Below are 23,122 nucleotides of genomic sequence, written 5' to 3' on the forward strand. Positions count from 1 at the left end.
GAATAACTCGGAAATCGTAAATTTTTCAGGTAAAACGGTTGAAACAAACATAAATTAAAATTGAACGGCCAATCTGAAAATAACAAAAAAAAGGGTGGGTTTCATTTAAAAAACCAGAGTTGGTAACTACCACACGTTTATGATGCACCCTGTATACTGGAAAGTAATTTTAGAATGTGAACCTTTTAAACGTGAAAAATTTTCGTTGGACGAATTTTCTTGTAAACTTCATATTTACTGAGATATCGCACTTTGACGCACTAATGAGCAACCCTGTATATATAAAATATGGATCACTCAAAAAATGACAAGAAAGAATTTCGAATATTTTCTTGTAATAGAATGAACTGCCACTAAACATGTTGTGCGTTAATAAAAACGCACTGGATAAGCAATCTATTGTACAAACTTTTAACATTTGTCATGTTAGGCTCATAAATCTCATTTTCACACGTAGCAGTAGTTCTTTCATTTCAAAGATACCCCGAACCAATTCTAATCAAATCACCCTGTATACGTATAATAGCCTACTCAGTAAATAAAGCTAAATGTTAATTGATTTCATTCCAATCGAGGAATCCGATGATAGGTATTCTAATACTAATCACATAACACTTAGCTATAATTACGATCTCAAAAATAAATTTGCTCACTAACACCGTGACATTTTGAGTTGCACTATGAAGCAGAGCTGTAAATGTCGCAGGTGTTTATTGTTGAGTTTTTCAATAAGGCGTTAAATAGGTGACACAATTGATTCCTCAAAAGGAGTTGTGTAATTAAAGTGCAACATTCACTTCAGTTACTTAAGCTTAAACAAAAACCGCTTTTCGAGTTTAGCCTTAACAAGCCTTTTTCTTAACTCGAATTTATATCAGTTGTAAAATATACCGCTTAAAAAAATATATGACATGGTGTAAAGTTCAGAATCATTACACGTTTATTTTTTTATGCGCGTAAAGTTTTCACGTGGAGCTCAAAATGTCGAAGGGCTTCACTCAGCCAACATCAATTAGCCAAATGTGAATCAGTATTAAAAATAGGTCAATAATAGCTTGCCCCACTTTTTCCGTACAATATCTAGGTCAGTAGTGGCCGAACAACAGTCCTAACCTCTTAGGGATACACTCTTTGTCGGTGTTGTAAAAAGTACTTCTTCTATTTTCGCGTAGTTTCCCAAATTCCGCCAAAATGCCTTTCAATGTAATGATACAGCTGTGTAACATCACAAGACAGAGTAAACTATTTCAGAGAAATTTCTTCCTTCCATTGCTCAAGCCCCTATCACCAAAAGACGCACTTCGGATACACATCATAACTGGCAAGTTAATTTCTACTAATAATTGGAATGTGTTTCTAACTTTTGCATTATTTCAGGTAAAGATGTCTTGGTCAAGGCAATTGAGCATTGGATTCCAGTTTTGGAAGAGTACGCCTGTCGGGTGCAAAGAAGAAGACATATGCCTAAGGGGAAAGGCAAAAAACGACAACGGAAAAAGGAATCGATGAAATACGTGATGCCCTTTTTCGATGACATGATGGAAAATCATCCGAAACTTGAAAATTTGATTATACGAAAACCAAAGGGTCGCGGCCAATGTTACACTTATTATATCCCCGAGAAAAAGTGTACCCTGGTCCTGACTTATCAAATGGAGAAAGCTATTAGAGACAAAGATATCGTTGATATCGTAATTGCACAAAGACACGAGAAAATACTGGTGAAAATGAGAGACGGAACTAAGGTGGTAATGCCCCTTTGCCCTTACAATGGCCACGCGCCATTCTACCGAGGAGAAGGATGGACCCGCAAAGACATTGAGGAATACCATCATCACGGACGGGAGACATTCTCCATTGCTCAATTGTTCGAAGCGAAAGAGGCGGGAATAGAAGAATGGGAGCTGGAAATGATGCGGATGGCCAACAAGCGGAAAAAGAAAATGAAAGGAGAAGACTCCAGGGATTGGAAGGATATGTTAAATTCCACAGTAAACAACATGGATTGGGATGCGTTTGAAGAAGAATCCAAACAAATCGTTGCCGAATCAAATGATCCGGTAGACGACGAACCAATTTCCATGCAACTGGATGACATAGAAAAAACATGCGATGTAAATGAAAAGCTAAAGGCGGCAGGTGACGAAATAATGTCTCTTTTACCAACGATGCCCGAGATTCCGCAAATCCTTAAAGTCATGAAGGACCAAAGTGAATTTACAGAAATTGCAAATATTTCCGGGGCACGGGTCAGCTTGTCTGCCGGCAGTGACCGATTTGTCCCAGGTCAAATGGTGACATCAGAGGACGGCGAGTTATTTGTGCCCGGACAAACTGTTGTAAACGAGTCAGGTGATAAGGAGTACACACCTGGCTTTACGGTATTATTAGATAACGAGCCCACTCTAATTCCCGGCTTGGTAATGGGCAACGATCCCGACAAATCCATGTTCTTGCCAGGAGAATCAACTATTACAGAGGCTGGCGAATTACAGTTCGCCGCGACAGAAGACGACATCATTCCACATCCGCCAACTCCGCCCCCCGAGGAGAAGGAGGTGGAAGAAGTTGAGTTGGAAGAGGATCAGAATAGTGAAGAAGAGGAGGTCGAACAGAGACCGCCCCCAAAACGGGAAAGGAAAGAGCTCACTTACGAGCGACCTAAGCGCGAGTTCAATACGGAAAATATGGGTCCCAAACATCGTGTGCGTGGTCCGAAAAAAGTAGCCCCGGTCGTGATAAAAACAGAAGAAACCCCTGATCCGGTTCGACGCAAAACCATAATAGATGCAAAGATTTTCGATCTTCAAACTCCAACGTTCGAAAAAGACTTTTTAGAACAGGAAAAGGAACGAGTTGAAGCTTTCAAAGAGAAATCGGGCAAGGAGGAAGCAAAGGTCGATAAACAACGCCGCGAAATAAAGCTAAAAGTGAAGAAATTAGTAGACAGTAGACCTCCACCTCCAAAATATGAACCTCTAGAACCGGTGAGAAAAAGCGAAAAATTGCGTGAATTCGAGAAAAGCATCAAAAGAGGAAAGTTCTTCGACGTTGATTATAAAAAGTACTTGACCAAGGAATACACCGGTCAGTTCCATTGGTTGGACACATACCAATATAGAAATACCTTCGATACGGTGGGGATTATGCGTCATCGTATCTGGAAATCCGTCTATTAATTGTGGTGCCCAATTTGGACAGACAATCGATCGCATTAAGATATCGGTTATCGGGTCGGGCACGGATTCAAGATTACTTGCATTCTTCAGTCGCGGCGCTTTGCAGTCTTTTTAATTTCTAGTTCATTGTCAATCGTCCGCTGCTCGACTCGATGTACGCGAAGCTAATTCGATCCAGTAGTTTAACTTAGATGTTGTGTTCAAATGTCATTCTTTATATAATACTCTACAAATAGAAGCATCCAAACTGCAAGAAAGGTTCGTTCGCCATGCCGATCAATGTAAAAATTTCCCTGTGCAAAATCACTCGCGCCAGTAAGCTCTTTCAGCGAAACTATTACCTTCCTCTATTGAAGCCGTTGTCGCCTAAAGATGCTTTACGAAGAAAAATTATTACCGGCGAAAACGTTTTGGGAAGTAGAATCGAACATTACATTCCGGTGCTGAAGCCCCATGATGAGAAATTGGCTGAGAAGAAAAAGCGGGGCAAAGGCGTACCAGTTATTAAAAAGAAAATCAAACGAAATGAAAACTACCGTTATGTGGAACCCTTCTTGGACGAGAACATGGATGGACATCCGGCGCTTCAAAACATTCTTGCCCGGAAACCTAAAGGTCGTGGACAGCATTATGTGTATGAAATTATCGATAAGGGATGCATACTCGTTATCAACTATCAAATGGAAAAAGCCATCAAAGACAAAGACATAATTGATATAACAATAGCACAGCGCAGTGAGAAAATTGTCGTCAAGTTAGCCAACGGCCTCAAAGTTACTGTTCCTATTGCTCCACTTAACGACCATGTAACACTCTACCGTGGCTCCGGCTGGACGAAGGAAGTAACTGAGAAAGAGCATCATCATGGAAAAGAAACATTTTCTATAGCCAAATTGTTTGAAGCTAAAGAATCAGGTGTTGAAGAATGGGAACTAGAAATGATGCGTTTGGCAAACAAACGCAAGAAGAAAGTCAAGGGTGAAGACAATCTAGACTGGAAAGCTATGATGAATGGATGTTTAGAAAATATGGACTGGGACAAATTCGAAGAAGACACTAAACAAATTGTGGAAGAACAAGAGGAAACTGTCGAAGAAGAAGATATTCCAATGGAGGTCGATGACATGGAGAAAACTAAACATGTAAACGAAAAATTGAAAGCAGGAGGACAAGAAGTATTGGAGCAATTACCTACTATGCTGGAAGTACCTAAGGTTATTAAAAATTTAGAATCTGGGGAAATGGATGAAATGCTGAATGTGTCTGGGGCCAGAGTCCAAATACCCGAGGGACGATCTTGTTTTGTTCCTGGACAGCTCGTGAAAACTGACGAAGAAGAAATATTTGTTCCCGGACAAACAGTGGAAGACGAAGATGGCAATTCCGAATATACTCCAGGTATAACGGTGCTTATGGACGGCGAGCCAACCCTTATTCCTGGCCTTGTTATGGGAGAAGAGGAAAGTCAGCCCATGTTTTTGCCAGGGGAGTCCACAATTACAGGTGAAGGTCAGCTAAAGTTCGAGGCCACTGAGGAGGACCTCCCACCAGCTAGACGTCGTAGAGAGTTAACACCCAGTCCCCCTCCAGCTCCGAAACCAAAGCCGCGCGTTATTAGGGATGAAGATATTGTCATAAAGCGTCGTACATTCGAAGAACCAGAACCAGTTAAAGAACGAGTGAAGAAACGTCCTCAATTTGAAATGAAGCCCAAAGAACCATCTCCACCTAGGGACGCATTCAGGCCTCAAAGGCAACCTGTTGATGATCCATTAATATATCTGGAAGAGCAACGGAGACTGAGAGAAGAAGAAGAAAAGAAGCGAATGAAAGAACGAATGGAAGAAAAAATACTGAAAGAGGAGTCAAAAGTAATGAAACTTCGCATGGACATTCGAAAGAAATGCAAAGATTTTAAGATAGAAAAGCCTCCTAAATACGAACCCGTTCAACCAGTTAAGAAAAGTGCCAAACTAGAAGAATTGGAACTTAGCATTAAGAAGGGAACATTCTTTGATGATGACAAGACCAAAGAGATTTTAGAGAAAGCCAAAAGCCAAACTAGAATGTTGAAGTACCAGAAGGTTTTAAATTCATATGCCAGCGAGTTTCAGTTTGGCAGAAGGCATTAAACCAATATTTTTGTTCTTGTTCCGTATGCTAGGAATATCGTTCTTTATGTTGCATTCTTGTAAGTAGCTTTCTGTTGGATTTAATTTTGGAATGGTCTGGCTATTAAATATCAACTTTTCATATCCATATAACTTAGCAATAGATTTTTTTATTCAGACGAGGCATGATATACAAGGCATTCATTTAACAGTTCAGGAATCCTAGACATATTTTGTAACAATGTTATGTTTCAGTACACTTTTCACTCGTTCATTTACTTGTTTAAATTTGCAAGAACATACATATACATACGAGCCAGTAGGATTTAAAAGCGCTGATTTTTAAACCACTCGAAACGATTTCGGGTTTGAGATTCATATGTTTAAATCTACTTTCTTGTTAATGTGTTAAAAGACTGATATCATTTTGCATTCAAATAATAGTATTATTAGCACACCACGACTTCCAAAGTTATTTCCAGCAGAAAAATTTATATTATATTTGCGGTTTCTTTGTGTCGCCTATCCTTTCTTTTAATAAATATTGTCTGATTAAGATGTTAGATCTGAATAAAGAAATTATATAATTTCTGCCAGGATTTCAAGGTTTCAATTAAATTCCAGAAGAATAATTATGAAATGTCAATGTTAATCTATCACTATCACGCAATCACAGCTGTAAAATGTGAAGCGCTTTTTCGATCGAAAGAAAGATCGAAAGATAATAATTATAAAACCATCAGTTTCCATCCTAACAAAAGTCAATTGTTGATATATTTTTATGCCCATTTACCTGATTTAAAACGGCTTAAAATATTCTTGACCAACCAGTGTTTGTTAAATGGAATAATATTTTTAAAATTTTGGAATTGCTACTCTCATCTGAACATCTATCAACACCAAAAACCAGAGATCGCAAAGATTGGGCAATATACGTTAATACCCATAATTTTCAAGTATATCTATTTTTTGCAGAGAAAACTGGCAAAAGAGAAGAAGGGGTAATTAGGGATCTTCCACGTGCATCCCGATTTTAGACGCCAGTTTCGCTTAAGCGTCGGGAGCGTCAACGCGTCGAAATCCGCTTTATCTCTCCGACCGACGACATTCGACGAACGACCATTTTTTTTGCTTCTATTTGTAAAAGTGTGCCTGTCTAATTTCATTGGTTTTACTCGCCTTGTATATTAGTGTCATTTTTCTCGTGTCTTAGACAATGTTAGTCGCATAGTTAAATATTTTATAAATAAACGTGTAAATTCAAATAAACTGTAATAATCAACGAGAAAGTGTTAAATAAAAATCTGTAAAATGGTGAACTATGTACTTTCTTTCTGCAAAATTACCGGAGCCAGCAAGATATTTACGAGGAATTTTTATCTGCCGCTTTTGAAGCCGCTGACTCCCAAAGATGCCTTACGCACACTCAGGATTACAGGTAAATGGCTACTTGGAGCTAAATATCAGCACTATATTCCGGCGCTTAAAAATCACAGAAATAAGCGCTCAAAGAAATCAAAGAACTATGGCAGCAAAGAACATAAGAAAATGGATGACTATACATACATGACCCCAACTTTTGATCCGGAAAACGAAAATCAAAAAAGGCTGCAAAAAATTTTGGACAGCAAGCAAGGGGAAGGTATGTACGTATATACCGTGGAAGACAAAAAATACAATATAGTCGTCCAAGCAGCTTTTGAATTGGCCGTCCGCGATGGCGACATTATCGATGTGTTGGTGTCTCAGAAAAATGATAAAATTCTCGTAAAAACCAAGGATTTCAAAAAAGTGCCAATTGAAATTCAATATTACGAGCAAAATGGCGAGACTCTTTATTGCGGCGAAGGTGCAACTTCAGAAGCAGAGGAAAAGTTTCACCATCACGGGAAATACACCATGAGCTTAGCCAAATTATTCGAAGATAAGGAAATGCAAGAAGAGAAGTGGGAAGAAGAGCTGAAAAAGATCATGAAGAGACGCAAGAAACACAAATGGGAAGGCACCAAAGCTTTCAAAGAAATGATGAAGCAAATAATGCGCAAGTTTGACTGGAAGAAGTTTGAAGAAGACGCCAAAAAAGTTATTGATGATATAGAAGAACCGGTTACAGAAAATCCGATTCCGATGGAAATTGCTAACTTAGAAGCCACGAAGAACGTCAACGAGACGCTTGCCCAACGAGAAGACTTGCTCAGTCAGCTCCCAACGCTTAAAGATATACCCGATATTATTAAAAGTCTTGGAACGGCGACATTGACCGAAATCGAAACTGAAGAAAACGAATCGACTGAAAAGAGAACTGTTTCAGGCGCTATGGTGGTATTGCCTTCAGGAAAGCAGTGCTTTGTAAGCGGCCAAATGGTTCATACTGAAGAAGGGGATGTTTTTGTGCCTGGACAAACCGTGCAAAATGAATTCGGCGACGAATACGCCCCTGGAATCACCATTAATATCGACAATAAACCCACTCTGGTCAACGGATTAATAATGGGCGACGAGGAAAAAGATCCTCTATTTTTACCATCCCAATCAACGATAACATCAGGTGGCCAGTTAACATTTGCCACTGACTCGGAGGAACGCCCACCCCCAGAACCCGAAGAGCAACGGCAAAAAAGGCGAAGAAAGCTTTTAAGAATCATTAGTGTGGTACCGGAAGAAGAGAATAATGAAGATGAATGTTTGAAAGGAGTCATCGAAGACATCATGAAAGAAAGTGGGCTGCACAATTTTGAAAACATCGAAATAATCGTGGCAAATGCTGATAATCAAAATCCTTTACTGGATGGTGAAGATTCCGATATTTCCACTGACGAAACATCTACATCCGATGAACTCAACAACTCAGAGCTGGAGGACTTGGATATAGAAGCCATTCGATTAAAGCACGAACAGCAACGCCAAGAACTGGAGAAACTGAAGTTAATTTTGCAAGACGATGGAATGAATGACCTAGTAAACTCTTTAGAGGAGAAAAAGCGGCTGCTGAAACTCAAGCTAGACGAGCTTAGAAAGCTCAGCATGATGTCCGAAAATAATCTGGTATCGTACGTTAACGATAGCGATGCATGCGAAGCGGCAGCGAAAATAACAGATGAAAAAGAAAGTATTAATAGACTAGCAGAAATTCTTATAGCCATTACTAGGAGGTCAGCGGCATTTAGAGACAAAAATAGCATAAGACTCGAGAATATTAATTTGGATGTTAACATTAAACCGACAGACACTGATTTGAAATTCAACAAATCCTCTACGAAGCTTAAAATTCTGTTTAAAACGGCCCTAGTGGCGGCATGTGATGTATACAAAAACAGACCCAGAGATCAGATTTTAGCTTTGCACTCAGTAGTGGAAATAATCGAGGACAGTCTTAAAAAAGACCCCACTTTGCTTACAGAACTTTTTAAGTTATTAGACACCTCATTTGATCGGTTGGAGGTATGCGATGCCGTTCTCAAGCAACTAATTCAAGACATTTCGCACACTAAAGTGGCATGTTTGAAAAACCTGAGCACTGAAGACTTAACTTTGCAGGACTGTCTGAAGTATCTGGATCGGATTATTGAGGATGGTACAGTAATGAATGTTTCATTCACTAAGCTGGCCAAGCTCTGCCCGGAAATAGTTAAAGATTTAAGCGAAAACGTGAAATTAAGAATGAAGAATGCAACCTCGGAAGAAATAGCACTAGAGGCGCTTCAAGACAGCATTGTGATCACGGTTAGAGCTTTAATGAGCAGTAACTTCGAAGAGTTGTTAGGAAGAAAAGAAAGCACGGTGCTCGAGTTCATCGAGGAAGCATTGAGCTTTGCTAAAGCCTTGGAGCAGGATGATGTTGTGGAGAATCTTTCAAAGCCGAAAACTACGTTGAACAATTTGGAGGATTCTTCCATTGAAATGCTCAAAAGAATGACCATAATCCGACAACTAGCTGAAAAAGACTACTCTTTGAAAACAGCAATCAGCAGAATCAAGAAGAATCCTGAGTGTGCAAAGTCAGATCCCCGAATCAGGCAATTAATCCGGGAGAGTGCCATTGTAATATCCGAGATGTCTCCTTTGCGGAACTCCAGAGACATACCATACGACTTGATGAAAAGACAAAATCTACTGGCAATTGAAGACTTTCTAATGCGCAAAATGAGGCTGGACGTACCAGTGCTCATCACAAGAGGCAACCTTCAAGCGGTAGTTCCCAAAGAATCAGCGCGAGGAGTATTAGCCGGAAGAGTGCCTTATATCCTCATTGACGAATCGGGAGTGACAAACTTTAAACCAATGCACATGCTTTCGTCGATAAATGTCAACAAAAATCGGGAAAGGAGGATCGAGGACTATTTGAGTGGGGTGCGCGAAAGATCAAAATCAATCGACCTTAACAAGGATGAAGCGAGACACTATTTGCAGGCCAAATCGAACGTAAGAAAGTTGAGAAAAATTTTAAATAACACTAGAAAGGCTGCATGATAGCGAGTAATATTTCGTGTTGTAATTAAAACTGTATGTTATGTGTGTTGAAGCTGAAAGGAATGGTTGGGGGTTTCGGGTTGGGGCATGGTCTTGTATTGATGCAGTTTTTACTTTGTTGCAATCGGCGCAGTAAGTAGCGAGTTTTTTCACTCATGGTAGTTTAAGCATTAAAAATATAAATTCCAACATACAGTTTGGAAAATGTTTCATTTATTTTATTATACCAGTTGTATTAAGTATGCACTGTATAAATTTGTGCGGCGTCATTCTCAAATAATTTTCTCCACGACGTGTTTTAAATGAATATTTCATTCTCTCAAGGTAGTCTTCTGTTAATAGTTTTGTGTTCCGTATAATTTTTCTTGTTTTAACAATAAATAATTTAAATAATCGAAAAACTGAACGGAATTTGAAATAGTCACTTACATTTTTGAAGATTTGCTTAGACGCAGATTGCGGAAAGGTTTAAAGCTTTTCAGACTTTTTAGATATAATTTAAATAAAATACCCAATTCGAACTTCAAGCAATTTTCTCGAATTTGCATGCCAAATTAGTTGCGAAGTTATCAAATCTATACAGGGTGAGATTTTTTCAATTACTGGTACAGGAATCTTGGAATCTACAGCAGATACGAAGACGGTTGGGAAAATTGGGTAAAAACTTGCAGTTTTGAATGCTCTACTCGAAACCAACTTTATTTTCAAAAACTTTGACATGAAGAATAATTGCATAATAAAAACTCAATTCTATAAATGAAAGTTTATTAAATTAATCTTAATTGTTAAATTTCAATGGCTTTATTACTTATTATTATATTATTATTTGATTACAAAATATGTATATGTAGCAAGCATTTCGTGACACCTAAGACAAACATTTAAGTAGTTTACTTTATTTCCTGTTATATGTTTTAATATAACTGTAATCTATTTTTATTAACAGTTGGTTTCCTGAAATAAAAGTATACTTAAACCAAATACACATAATGTAAAGATATCTGGCCAACGCATAAGTAAAACTAACCTTACTTTTCCCTCTGAAAACGAATTGACTGCAGAAAAGATTGTATTAAACCGAAACCCTTTGCTATAATGGTTTTCTATTGGTCCTACTTACCTTTTTACGGGTCACCACCAATTAATTGTGCCAATAATTGATAAAACTATAGATAAAAGTGAAGCAAAAACTACACTTAAAAAACAATATCGTTCGAAATTGCTGACATAGACAAAGACAAGCGATCGTCGAGATAACCTCAAAGACATCCCAAAGCCACATGCACAGACTACTCACTACTACGCATGGTCACATGCTTAAGAATGGGCCTTTAAACATCAATGGGGGCATCCGACCAATAAGAACAAGGGTGTCCCGAAGAATGCCGTACTACGGCGACTCCGCKCGTAAAAATTCTTGACATTCGTGACAAGGTCGCGCAGATCCRACGAATGCGTCGGTCCGATTCTTGAAATTCTTGGCATTCTGGTCTGCATTCCAAACCGGATTTCTAATGGGAGGGGAGATAGAAATTAAAGGGAGATGGACTATTGAAAGATAAATGTTGTTTCAATGTCATTTCAAGGACGACTTGATTCTTGAATATATACATCAGAAACAGGTTAAACTCAGTATACAATATACATATTTTGTTTTTGGTTTTTGCTTACATTGAAAGGTTAAAACAATAAAATAATTTTAAAAAATTATAATTGCGGGAAAACCCAGCCGTTGGCCCATGATTATGTATGATTCTGTTCATCTTGTTTACATTTATAAAATATAATATAATTTGATTTAATATAATTAAATCAAAGCTGTAATATTTGCCCTTTTAATATCTGCTATCAACATTTCCCTTTTTAAATGGTTTGTTCATCTGTTGATAATAAACAGAATTTTTTAAACGAAAAGGCAGAAACTGAAAGTAAATTTTTTGACAATGATTTAAGCATAAGTCCAATAAAACAAGCGACAGCGAAAATAAACACCAAACACTTTGAAAATGTTCCAAAAATGGTTTAGAAAACACATGTAAATAAAATCGCAGGCCGTTGATAAAAGTACCTATGGTTAAAATAGGAGGCGTCCAAAACGTTCGGACAATAGCGTTGTCGGGGCGTGTTGCTTGGGACTTTCTTGCAGTTCTTTCTGCAATATTTTTTCTAATATTGAGACCGTCTATATTTTCATGTAAGTCAAAATATCGTAGAAGTACAGAGTAGCTGAGTTTTAACCGTAGGTACTCCCGCACTTTTAACTCTGTCCCACACTTGAGAAATGTTGAAATAAGTAATTTTTTTTCTATAATCGACTAAAGGAAATTTAACAGAAAAAACATGGACATCCACTTATGAAGTACAATTATTCACTTAAAGGTCAAGTGATTGTGGATCAGAAAAAAATCTAATTTCCCAACCAGCAACTTGCATTAGAGTGGCATAATATACTTTTACAAACTTGTAAATATTCGTTAGCCATTAGAGAGAAAGTGAGATTTGCATTACACTTAAGCGTGAAAAAGAACTGGGATGCTACTCGAAACATGTCAGAATTAAGACTTTGCAGTACCTGGCCGCTGATGGTAAAAGCTAAAAAATAAACGTGTTTATGCAAAAGTGAGTTACGCAAATTTCTAATCCCAATCACGAGGCAATAATGAATAATTCCGGTTCTGATAATGAGTTGCTAAATGTATTCATAGTTACAATAAAACAATATTTTAGTAGTTTAATAACTTTTTCTTCATCGTTTAGTTACCATATAATTTAGAGTAGGAAGGCAGAAGGCCGCGCTGAATTTGAACACAATCTCTTAAAACTCATCGTTTTTTCAACTGATTTAAGAAAAAAATTAAAACAATTAACGCCACAAATAAACCAGGCTAAAACCGACATAAATGCATAAAATTTTATTTTCTTCCGCAACATTTCCGACGATTTGCAATACAAGTCCAAGCCCCTATGAACTGAAAACGAGATGAGCGTGCATCTTTCACCGTGGGTTCCTGTGTATAACATGTATTCCATGTTTATTTTGTAAACAAACCGTGAAGAAAATTTGCCAGGAATTTATCGACTACATAGTGGACATTAATCATCATACATACAAAATAAACGAGACGCACCATGTCATCCAGAAACCCACGCGAGCATTTTCTGGAGTATTTTGGGAATCGCCACGAGAAAGGTGAGTCCGGGGTTGGGAGAAAGGTTATTTTGACCTGAAAGGTTGTGTTTTTTTTTCGGTATTTTCATTTACTGATGAAAACCAGCACTAAAAAAAAAGACGGAACTTCGAAGCCACAATACTGCCAATGAAATAACTGACTTTAGTTAACAAATGCTTTTTTTAAGAATGGAAAATTTCTACGCAGAAAAACGGTGCACGACAATGTTTTGCTTCAAACAACAAGTTTGATAATTCTACAAGGAGACTATAAAAAATAAAAAAATATCTTTCAGGTTTTTTTCACTAAAATAGACAGTTTCTGATTAAATAAATGAAAATCGTTGAATAGACCGAGACAATTAAGGCTTTATCTAAGATTTGATACTTTCCAGGCGGAAAAACTATGCCCTTTATTTTCTTAGCAGAAAAACCAATTCCTAATCTAGATGCCGTTGGGCTCAAAAAAGCTCTATTCGATTTATTGCTAAAATAAAGCTGATTTTAAAATAGAAACCGTTGGATTGCCCGAGGCAACGTTTCATGTAAGATTTTATACTTTTCAGGCGAAGAAGCTGTGCACGCCAATGGTTTATCAGCATAGAAAATGTATTTTACAATTCTACATTTAATTCTGAATTAACGCGGTTTGTGAGATTTTGCTGAAATACATAGTTTTTTTATTTAAAATTTTCAGACCAAATAACAACTCTAATGATTGCGATTGCTAACGCCTCGAAATTTTTTTATGTGTTTTAATCTAAGCTACTTTGCTTTTCTGTTAATTTTTGTGTTTTTAGCATTCCCTGTACTACATTCCTTCTCATACGTGTTCATTATCCTTCTACAATAATATTAAAATCGTGTACAAATAAAAAATGCGTTTCACTTTAATTTCCAGATTATAGATAGATAATTACAGATTTTTTAAATTTATGAATGTTCGTTTAAAACGGAAATTATTTTTAAATTCCTTGTTTATTATAGTTGTGCGAAATTCGATTCTGATCAGAAAAAAATAAAAAAGATGAAACATGCTAATTTCTTTTTAGCTTTCACTAATTTATTTCTCCTTTCTAATCTAATAGTAAATACCAATTTTGAAAGACCAGCCAAAAAATATTTAGAAATTTTGAACGCAAATAAGACGCAATAAAATATTTCAATATACATATTAACAGCAGCAATTTAGGAATAGTAAAACAGATGCAGCCATACAGTGCTTTCTATATTTCGAACGTCAATAACATGTCGTATTTACCTAATTCAAATCACTAAAATTTAAAACAGCGAAGCTACATATAATTGGCATTAAACAAGACACAAGTGCCGATATCTCATAAACTAAAAGCGCTTTTGTTAAATTTAATATCAGTGCGTAGAGCTTTAAGAACGACTAAACGGGTTTAAAAAACAATTAAAAAAAAATCAAAACCTCATTTTTCGATTTTGTGTGCAAAAAACATTTGCGGTAATGTAAATTTCCGAAGCCATGGGTCTCTCGAGATCTTAACTCTTCTTCAAATTTGACTAACTGTCGTCTAATTTAAGTTGGAGGGTTAAAAATTGGACCACCTTGTATCTTCTTTATATAAATTTTTCAATATCTGAAAATTTTGATCCTGGCAAAAGTGATGATTGCCATTTCGCAATAATAATATAAGTTAGTTCTACTTCGAATTGAACGATACTGTAAAGGTGAAGGTGATTTTTATGAATAATTCATCTCAATTAGGCAGAGCTCCAAAAATGTGTTTATATTCTGCAGGTAAATCCTCGTGATAAACACCTATCTAATAATACATGTTGTCATCCATTCTCCAAAATGTAAACCACGAGAGAAAAATGTATTTTTAAAGTGCAACTGAAACGCGCCTGTAATGCATGAGTTCAGAAGCTTTTGAAAAAAGACTAAAAATGAAAAGTGCTGGAATGAGAGAAAGTACGTGTTTGTATGTCTGCTGTTTATTTCAACTCTATTGATCAATGTAAAATTTAAAATATTATTCATCTTCTCATTTGGATGATAATATGCAAAATGGATCTTTGCGTCTAATAGAAGAAAATTTGAAGCTGTGAAATGAAAACTTTGCAATTACTTACTTAAAGAGAATTTTAGTAAATTTTATGAGTAGCTGTACAGCTAAAATAATTGTAACGTAATCGCAATCGTTCGTCTTGTTTAATAATTGATCAAGTATGGGTTTACAAAAATTAAACAGTAAGCATGAAAAGTCGAACAGTTCCAATATATTTAAAAAACCAGAGAAATTCTCTGTTCTTTCTATTATTATCACTTTGGCTTGCAAAGAACCAATGTTGTTTTTTTTTCGATTCGGACTGAATAAAAATCTTCTTTATTCATTTCTGTTACAATAGGTTCGTTGTTTCCTTTGCAAAACGTTCGTAAAATTTATATGAACTTATGGTGTTTACATTTATTGGCAAATAACATCTATAGTGAATCGAGACAGTATAAAAGCCCGCCTTGTGGTCGGGTCCTAGTGTTTACACAATACAACAACGACTTTTTCCATTTGGTCTCAATTAACTTTACATGCAATAAAATTGTCTTTTGCTCATTTAAAAATCAGAATCAGAATTGCTTACATCTCAAAAGAAATAACCGCCTGGTTTCTTGCAGATTAAATACAAATGCTATATTCTAGCAATATTTCAACATTTTGGACGCAAATAAAAGACGCCAACATTGCCTTAATATTTCAGTTTTCCCAAAACTTTTGTGTGATAAACTCTTGCTGGGTTCCTTTACGATAAACATGGCACAATTGAGAATAATTCAAGTATTTAAGCCAACAAAGTTGAAATGTTTTACTTCTGATGTTAAAGTGGAAATGCAATTTAATCAAAACCAATTTGTTTGTGGTGGAGTTGGTTAAACTCGTAAAACGCTACAAAAATACACACAATCATACATTTCGAGTACATAAAATTGTAATGTTCCAAAAATTGAGGCCGTACAATGAAAGATTTATTTTCGTAACTGGGTCAGTTTTTCCGGTACCGGCGTATATTTACCTTTATGGCAGCATAATAAAATAATTAATGCAACTTTGTGACTGCAAATAGGAATATTTAATCGACAGATTTGAACGAGCAGAGGAAAAATAACGCTAAAATTATGACGGTTTGCATCACATATATCTAATTAGAACATACTCCAAAACAATAAATATAATTCAGACGTAATTTTACACAGATTACGTGTTTTGGATGAGAAATATAATTGTTATAAAGTATCACATGAACAATGCAATTTCTTGGCTTGAGATCAGTTGTGCAAGATCCAAAGAATGCTAAGTATCTTTGATTCTATTTTCGTCATTAGGATTCAATTGTAACATTAGACTATTAGAGTGGTTTGAAGCTTCAAATCAAATGTTGTTGTTGGTTATTATTATTAGAAAATAAATCAGTTGTGCCCAGAAAGTCTTTATCTATTTGGCTTCAAAACACTTAATTGTTTTGCAGGAAGAAGTAAATAAAATTGTGAAGTGAAAAACTTAGAAAGGTTAGAGGGTGACGAAAAATATTCAACAACATTCTATGGATAATGTAAATGTACGTATTTTAATAACATCAGACTTTCGTTAATGAAATTAATATTTAGCTTATTCAAACTATAATGTGTGTTTTATCAAATATTTGTATATATTAAAAATTACAAATGCAACCAATACCTAATACACTCATATCTATAGTCAAAGTATCTATTTTTCGTAGCTGTGAATCCTGGCGTCTGAAGTTTCAGCTACAGCCCTGACGTCCCAAGTCACATTTTCTTTAGTTCAAATAGTTCAGTTATTTTAAATCGGTTGCATCGAGTGTTTGATCATTTGAATTTGAGGTGAGATTTCTTAATTAATTATTCACTAATTATGCAATGATTATATTAAGTCATTATCGCTACATAACAGGCGACTGTTGTGATGTTGAAGAGTGCTGGAAATTGTCTGCACTCCTTTACAAAATTTTATTTGTTATTTTGAGTACACTTTGGCAAAACAAACTTCTAATACTATTACTATTCTTGCTATTCATTGTTTTGAATTGGACATTTTATTTAAACATGCTTTTAGCTGTTACATAGTGATATAAATTATACAAATTAATACAATAATAAGTTGTCAAAACTAAAATTCTTAAAGACGCAGAAAATTTGTAAAATTTTTTCCGGTAAATAATTATTTCCCATTCTTCAACAGCAACATTGCAAAGTGGAACATCTATCGTATGACAAAAGTAGTTTAATTTAATCACCTGAGGGTTTTACGTTTTTACAACAGTTGGTATAACCATCTGCTCTGCTAAACCACATCTTCATGTGGGAACATATTCCAAGCATATCCTTCGAAAAAAAACGACTTAACTTAAACCGTCTTCAGTTATACTTACTATTGATTTAACAGATTTACTTGCACTTTACAAATTACAGTTAACGGCAGTTTAACAAGTGTGTGTCTCCAACAATGAAGCTTTCCAATCGAAGTTAAATCAATGCGTTTAAATTTCCTTTTATAGAGCAGTTATGCATGAATCTTTAATACCTGTGGGTCCGCCGAAAAAACGTAAATCTCCGAGACCTCGACGCAATCTGCAAAGTGAAGCAGGCCCAAGCACTTCGGGGACAAATAATGGATTAGAAAATCATAGTGAAAATAATCCTGATACAGCGGTAGAAAATAAGCGAATTCCTATGTTGATCAGAGGGTAACTTTTAGTTGTTATCAATACCAGAAAATGACCTAAAATATTTCCCCACTGTTCAAACATGAACATCTTATAGTGTTGGAGTTCATCAAGTGATTCCAAAAGAAGCAACTCGTGATGTTCTAACAGGCAAAGTGCCATTTTACTTGGTGGATGATAGAGACGGAGTCACCCTTTTTCCAGCCAAGCATAATCTTGTGGCTCTCAAATTAGACCAAGAGCATGTTGAGAAATTTGAGGATTATTCTTGCATCGGCGGCCACGAAAGACAACTGAAGGAAAGACCGAAAAGACGAGAAGGAATGGGATATAGAAGGCGGTACATTTCTCCAGAGCTACTTAACAGAGGCATCTATGTAAGTTGCCATATATGTGCGAGTTAATTAAACAATTTTTACCTGCACAATCTGTGGAAACTTGAAAATTCCTTCTTAAACAGTCAACTAAGAATCTAATATGTAATATCTATTTCAGAATGTTGACATAGATATAAGAATACGGGCTCTAATGCTGAGCATAAACCTTTAAGCATACAAACCTTAACGGAAGTACAACCAATGAATTGCTGGAAACTATGAGCATCCTCTACTAAACTCATTAACTGTTATCTATTAACGAATTAATCAAATTTTCAAATATATTTTTGCAATAAAAACCTAGTGGTAAAGTGTATGAACGGTTATTTTTATTTTTCATCATTTTGAAAACATTTCAATTCGCAACCAAAATCACTTACGATCATAGCACTACGTTGTACTCCGTAAGTTGCTCTTATTGAATGATTGTTGTATAATTTATTAACTTATTGCTTCATACGTGTGTTTTTCTACACATGTAGTACCAATTTACCAATTTATTAAATGTGGCAAGAATAGGTTGATTCTTTGACTAATAAATTGGTGACACTTTACAAAAGTGGTCAATAAGATTTACAACCATACAAATCTAGTAAGTGCGTGTTTTTTAAATAATCAAGTTATTTTTGCTGCAGAACTGAATTCAAATTAATATCAAAAAAGAAAATTATTATACTATTTAACTCTGTAATCATGTATAGTAAAACTTTAACAAGTTGTAAAACGGCCGACGCTTTAAACCAAGTCAAAGAAAATTCAATCGCTAATTCGACTGGTTTCTAAGGAAATAACTGTGAAACTCCGGTCTGCATAAGCAACCGAAAAAACAAATCAAATTGATAAAAATTGACAAAAACTCCCTGAGGATGAGTCAAAATCGAAACGTTTTTCACATATAGAACAAACCTTGTTGCCACAAATCTGATATAAAGGAGACTCTACAACTGTTCGGGATATGGGGAAAATATCTGTCAAACTTATTCGCGTACAAACAACCGCAAAATTATATGGCAAATTTAAAAAATCTAGAACATACCCCGATGATGAATGCAAGTTGAAACTTTCCGCACGCATATTGGAAGTTGTCCTATAAAATGCACCCGAAATTTAATCCCAAATTTACTGGTTTCTGAGAAAATAAATTAGCCGAAATTAACTCTGTATAGACAAGCACAAAATTTATCGCCAATTCCTAAATCCGATCTTCCAAATCCTAAAAATAGTCTGATGATGACTGAAAATAGAAGCTTTTATTACTTATGAAACAGACTATGATAAAAAATCCTTGCAAAAGGCACTTGCTCGGTTTACTGGCCTTTGAAGTAAAAACTGCTAAAATCCGGCCTGCATTAACAGAAGCAAAATACAAATAAAATTGTAAAAAAATTGATAAAAACTCCCAAGGATATCTCAAAATCAAAATCTAAACATTTTTTCACTTATAGAACACCACAAAATTCTCTTGCAAATTATTTTTTTTTAATAGGTATATGATCTGACTCAAAATCAAAACATTCAACGAATAGAACGCATTTTGTGTTAAAAAAAATACACCGGAAAGTCGTTTTCTCCAGCATCACTAATTTCTGAGAAAATAAAGAACCTGAACCACCAAAAAAAAATGTAAAAAATCTTTAAAACAGCATGATGATGACTCAAAATCGAAACTCCTATTATTTATAAAACACACTGGGATCAATAAAATCATCCAAAATTTACCTTGTCACTTGGCAAGTAACAGATGAAATAAATGTTAAACTCCAGGCTGTAAAAACTCATTTTGTTGTTAAGTCGTGATTGTATATGTGAAAAGGGGGCAAAGAGCGAAGCTTTCTAGTGAGTTCTAGTCATTTCAAGTATTTAAGTTCAAAAAACGTATATGCATCAACATAATCTCATTATATTTACGATTTACCTCCAAGTCCTGGACTAATAAGTCGCATCAAATGAAATAAAATGTTTTTATAAAAATAAGGAGAACTTAGTGGAAAGTGGTCGATATTGACTGCATTTTTCCTGCCGCAATGGGGTCTTCAGTGCAACTTTGTCTGATATTACGGTCTTTATTCCGCTTAATGAGAGCAGCAGGTGGTACCTAAGAACTACAATTTGCCGAACCTTTCACAGGCTAGACCCATTTTTTTCTTGGAGTAAATAACAGGAAATATTCGATTGTTAGTAATTGGAGAAATGTAAAAATTTGTGGCATGCCTAAAAATATTAGCCGGAAGGAACAATTAGATCAACGTTGCGGAACTTTCTGTTACGCAAAATGATCTGAAAGCAACCAAATGATCCTATTCAATTGCCCCTTAAAAGGTTCAGTTTTTATGCATTATTTCTATAATGTTCGTTTTGAAATTTCCTGTATTCGAACCAAATGCTTCCAGAATCTAAAAGTGCCAAAAACTATTCAAGAATCTAACTCGAACTCGAAATTTGGCAAAATATCATTCAAGCTTCCAAATTAATTTGTAGTTTTGTTTAAATTATCTATTGACTGTTCTGAACAGTCTAAATACTTTACACAACATAAAAAGAGTTCACAATCCGTTAGACTTGATTTATTCATATCTGGGTACCTACTAATTTTAAGAAATTTTATGAACAAATTAAAACTTCTCTATAAGTTATGATAATAAAGTCCTCAAAAAACGGACTGTAAAGGTGCAACTAAAAATGCGTCATGCCTCAAACTTTAAAATCCTTTTCGTTGAACAAATCGGGACAGGTGAACCACGGTCTCCGCGCGGTTCTTGCATGGTCGTTGGTACTCTTGCTCACAGCCGTACCACTTCTTCAGTATTTACCATTGCCAGGTATCTAACGACACGCGATCGTTGCTGTTTCTTCTTTGTTCCGCGTCCATATTTGATTGTTCATGGTGAAGATTTTTGTTTGTTTTTTACCGGTTACGGTGATTTTTATTTAGCGGTTTGGTGCGCTTTATGTTTTGGTGTTTCCCGAAGTTCTGTCAGAGTGAACTGAAGACAATTACAACATCAATCAAATTGTTTGGATCGAGTTTCAAATAATTTGGCGTTTCTCATTTTATTAGTAAGTTTTAACGAGTTTTATGCGGTTGAGGATTGCTATTGCCTTTCATTATTATTATTATTATTTTATTTTGTTAAAAATATATGTATTTATAGTTGATGCAATTTATTTCTGTTTCTGTAAAATAGACCAAAGTTTCGAAATTTGTTTACTAGTATTGAATAGGAACTCATTTGAATGGTTTGAGCCTATTAAAGAGTATATATTTCTTACTTATACAGGGTGATTCAAAATTGGCTATTAGAGCTGTTTAGGACGTTCAGGAAACGTGTTTTTAAAAATTTGCTTAATTTTGCTTTAAACTCAAATATATTCGAACAACTGGACCTAAATTAGGCAACAGCGCCACTTTGGTACCAGCATGATGAGAATCTTCCTCATTAACATTACGTAAATTATAGTTGCTTCAGATGTAAATCGACAATTGAATGTGAAACAAGAAGGAATTTCTTGGAATTAATGAGTCCAAAACATGTTATATGAAGGATCGAGAACTTGTGATTTTTCGAACAAATTTCTTGGAGACTATTTAAGAAAATCTGTAGTGCATTGCCATCACATATCGTAGATATTTGTTATGTTTTAGTGTAATTTCTAACAAAACCGGGTAAAATTAAAATTTTGAAAGTGTAACAAACCAAAAAAAAAGCTCTATACATTTTCGTAACCTCTAACTGAGCTAAAATTTCGCTTCAAATACTGAAAAAAATAAAAAAAGGGAATGTTAATCAAATAATAATAAGTTTTGAGAATATATATACATATATACAGGGTGGCCATTTTCTGAATTTTTGTATGGGTAACTTCTACATTTTTAAAGATAAAGAATCCGTTAAATGAGCAAAATTGGGCAGAATTCGATTGCCTATTTATTACCGTTTTCAAAATTTATGTACGCGACTTGGTTCCTGAAATATTCTGAAAAGGCAAGAAATCAACACTTTTTTAATTATCATATAATTCGTAAACTACTTAAATGAGAAAAAAAGTTAAAATTGTCTTTGGTAGAACTTTTTGCGTTGAATTCAATAAACTAGCACTCGTTGTCATAGTCAACTTAATTTACGAGATAAAAAATAAAATTATGTTTTTTTAAATGGTAATCATAGTTGGCTGTGGGCTTTTAAAATCCTTATTTTTTCCTGAATTTATCGATCTAACGGTTTGTATGTTTTTCTCCTTTCGTTGCCGTAAAACTTCAAAAGAAGATAAAAAAATGTGTAGTAGGCTATGGAAACAAGAACTATATTATCACACAAAGCCCAAAACAAAAATGAAATAATTAACAGACACAATCATGTTTACTGGGCTAATGAAAAGCATTATCTCGAAATGAAAATAGGCGAGATCAACTTGTTTTTTGTGTAAATGTCTGGTGAGGCATTTTTAGTGATAAAATTATTGGTTCATTCTTTTATAATCACAATTTAAATATGCAAAGATATTTACACTTTTTACCAAATGAACTTGAAGACATATTGAATAGTTTTCCGTTAGCATCGTATCGAAAATTGGCATATTTTGAACATGATGGTGCACCTTCACACAACTCACGAGTTGAATGTGAAGATGACAAAAAATGCCTGGACGTAAACGGAAGTCAATTTGAACATTTAATTTAAACGATTCATTATTTTATTTTTGCTTTGTGCTTTGTGTGATAATATAGTTCTTGCTTCCATAGCCTACTACACATTTTTTATCTTCTTTTGAAGTTTTACGGCAACAAAAGGAGAAAAACATACAAACAATTATGTATATCGTTAAATTCAGACAAAAATAAGGATTTAAGGAAAAAAACCCACAGCCAACTATGATTACCAATTAAAAAACCATAAGATTATTTTTAATCTCGTAAATCAAGTTGACTATGATAACGAGTGCTACTTTATTGAATTCAACGCAAAAAGTTCTACCAAAGGCAATTTTAACTTTCTTTCTAAGTTAAGCAGTTTACGTAATAAGTGATAATTAAAAAAGTGTTGATTTCTTGTCTTTTCAGGATATTTCAGGAACCAAGTCGGGAACCTAAATTTTGAAAACGGTAAT

The 23,122-nt window shown here is 35.1% G+C and overlaps 4 protein-coding genes across 7 annotated transcripts in view; 3 read left to right on the forward strand and 1 right to left on the reverse strand.

Annotated features, from left to right (window-relative positions):
* The window catches only part of LOC109536872 (tudor domain-containing protein 1), a 64,686-nt gene that overhangs the window by 14,438 nt on the left and 27,126 nt on the right, over positions 1 to 23,122 (reverse strand). The window lies entirely within an intron of this gene.
* On the forward strand, positions 1,091 to 3,179 carry LOC109536854. Its single transcript, XM_019903267.2, has 2 exons — positions 1,091 to 1,321; positions 1,378 to 3,179. Exons 1-2 carry the CDS (start codon positions 1,192 to 1,194, stop codon positions 3,177 to 3,179), a joined length of 1,932 nt encoding a protein of 643 aa, XP_019758826.1. The 5' UTR covers positions 1,091 to 1,191.
* LOC125504896 (titin-like) lies at positions 3,449 to 5,370 on the forward strand. The gene has a single exon (XM_048667570.1). It carries the CDS (start codon positions 3,449 to 3,451, stop codon positions 5,309 to 5,311), a length of 1,863 nt encoding a protein of 620 aa, XP_048523527.1. The 3' UTR covers positions 5,312 to 5,370.
* Positions 6,022 to 23,122, forward strand: part of LOC109536857 — a 37,039-nt gene continuing 19,938 nt past the window's right edge. Inside the window, exons 1-6 of one of the 3 annotated variants that reach the window (XR_007281782.1) lie at positions 6,022 to 9,712; positions 16,422 to 16,511; positions 16,674 to 16,797; positions 17,472 to 17,660; positions 17,737 to 18,016; positions 18,135 to 18,336. Coding sequence is in view for 1 of the 3 variants with exons in the window: in XM_019903265.2 (XP_019758824.2) it covers positions 6,602 to 9,712 (3,111 nt within the window). In the remaining 2 variants the exon portion in view is untranslated. Of the gene's footprint in view, positions 9,713 to 16,421; positions 16,512 to 16,673; positions 16,798 to 17,471; positions 17,661 to 17,736; positions 18,017 to 18,134; positions 18,337 to 23,122 lie in introns of those variants that run through there. The other 2 variants (XR_007281783.1, XM_019903265.2) reach the window with 2 other exon arrangements.

Source organism: Dendroctonus ponderosae, unplaced genomic scaffold (assembly GCF_020466585.1).
Source record: "Dendroctonus ponderosae isolate FM_Combo_2020 unplaced genomic scaffold, Dpon_F_20191213v2 Dpon_F_20191213_6, whole genome shotgun sequence".
Taxonomy (NCBI): Eukaryota; Metazoa; Arthropoda; class Insecta; order Coleoptera; family Curculionidae; genus Dendroctonus; species Dendroctonus ponderosae.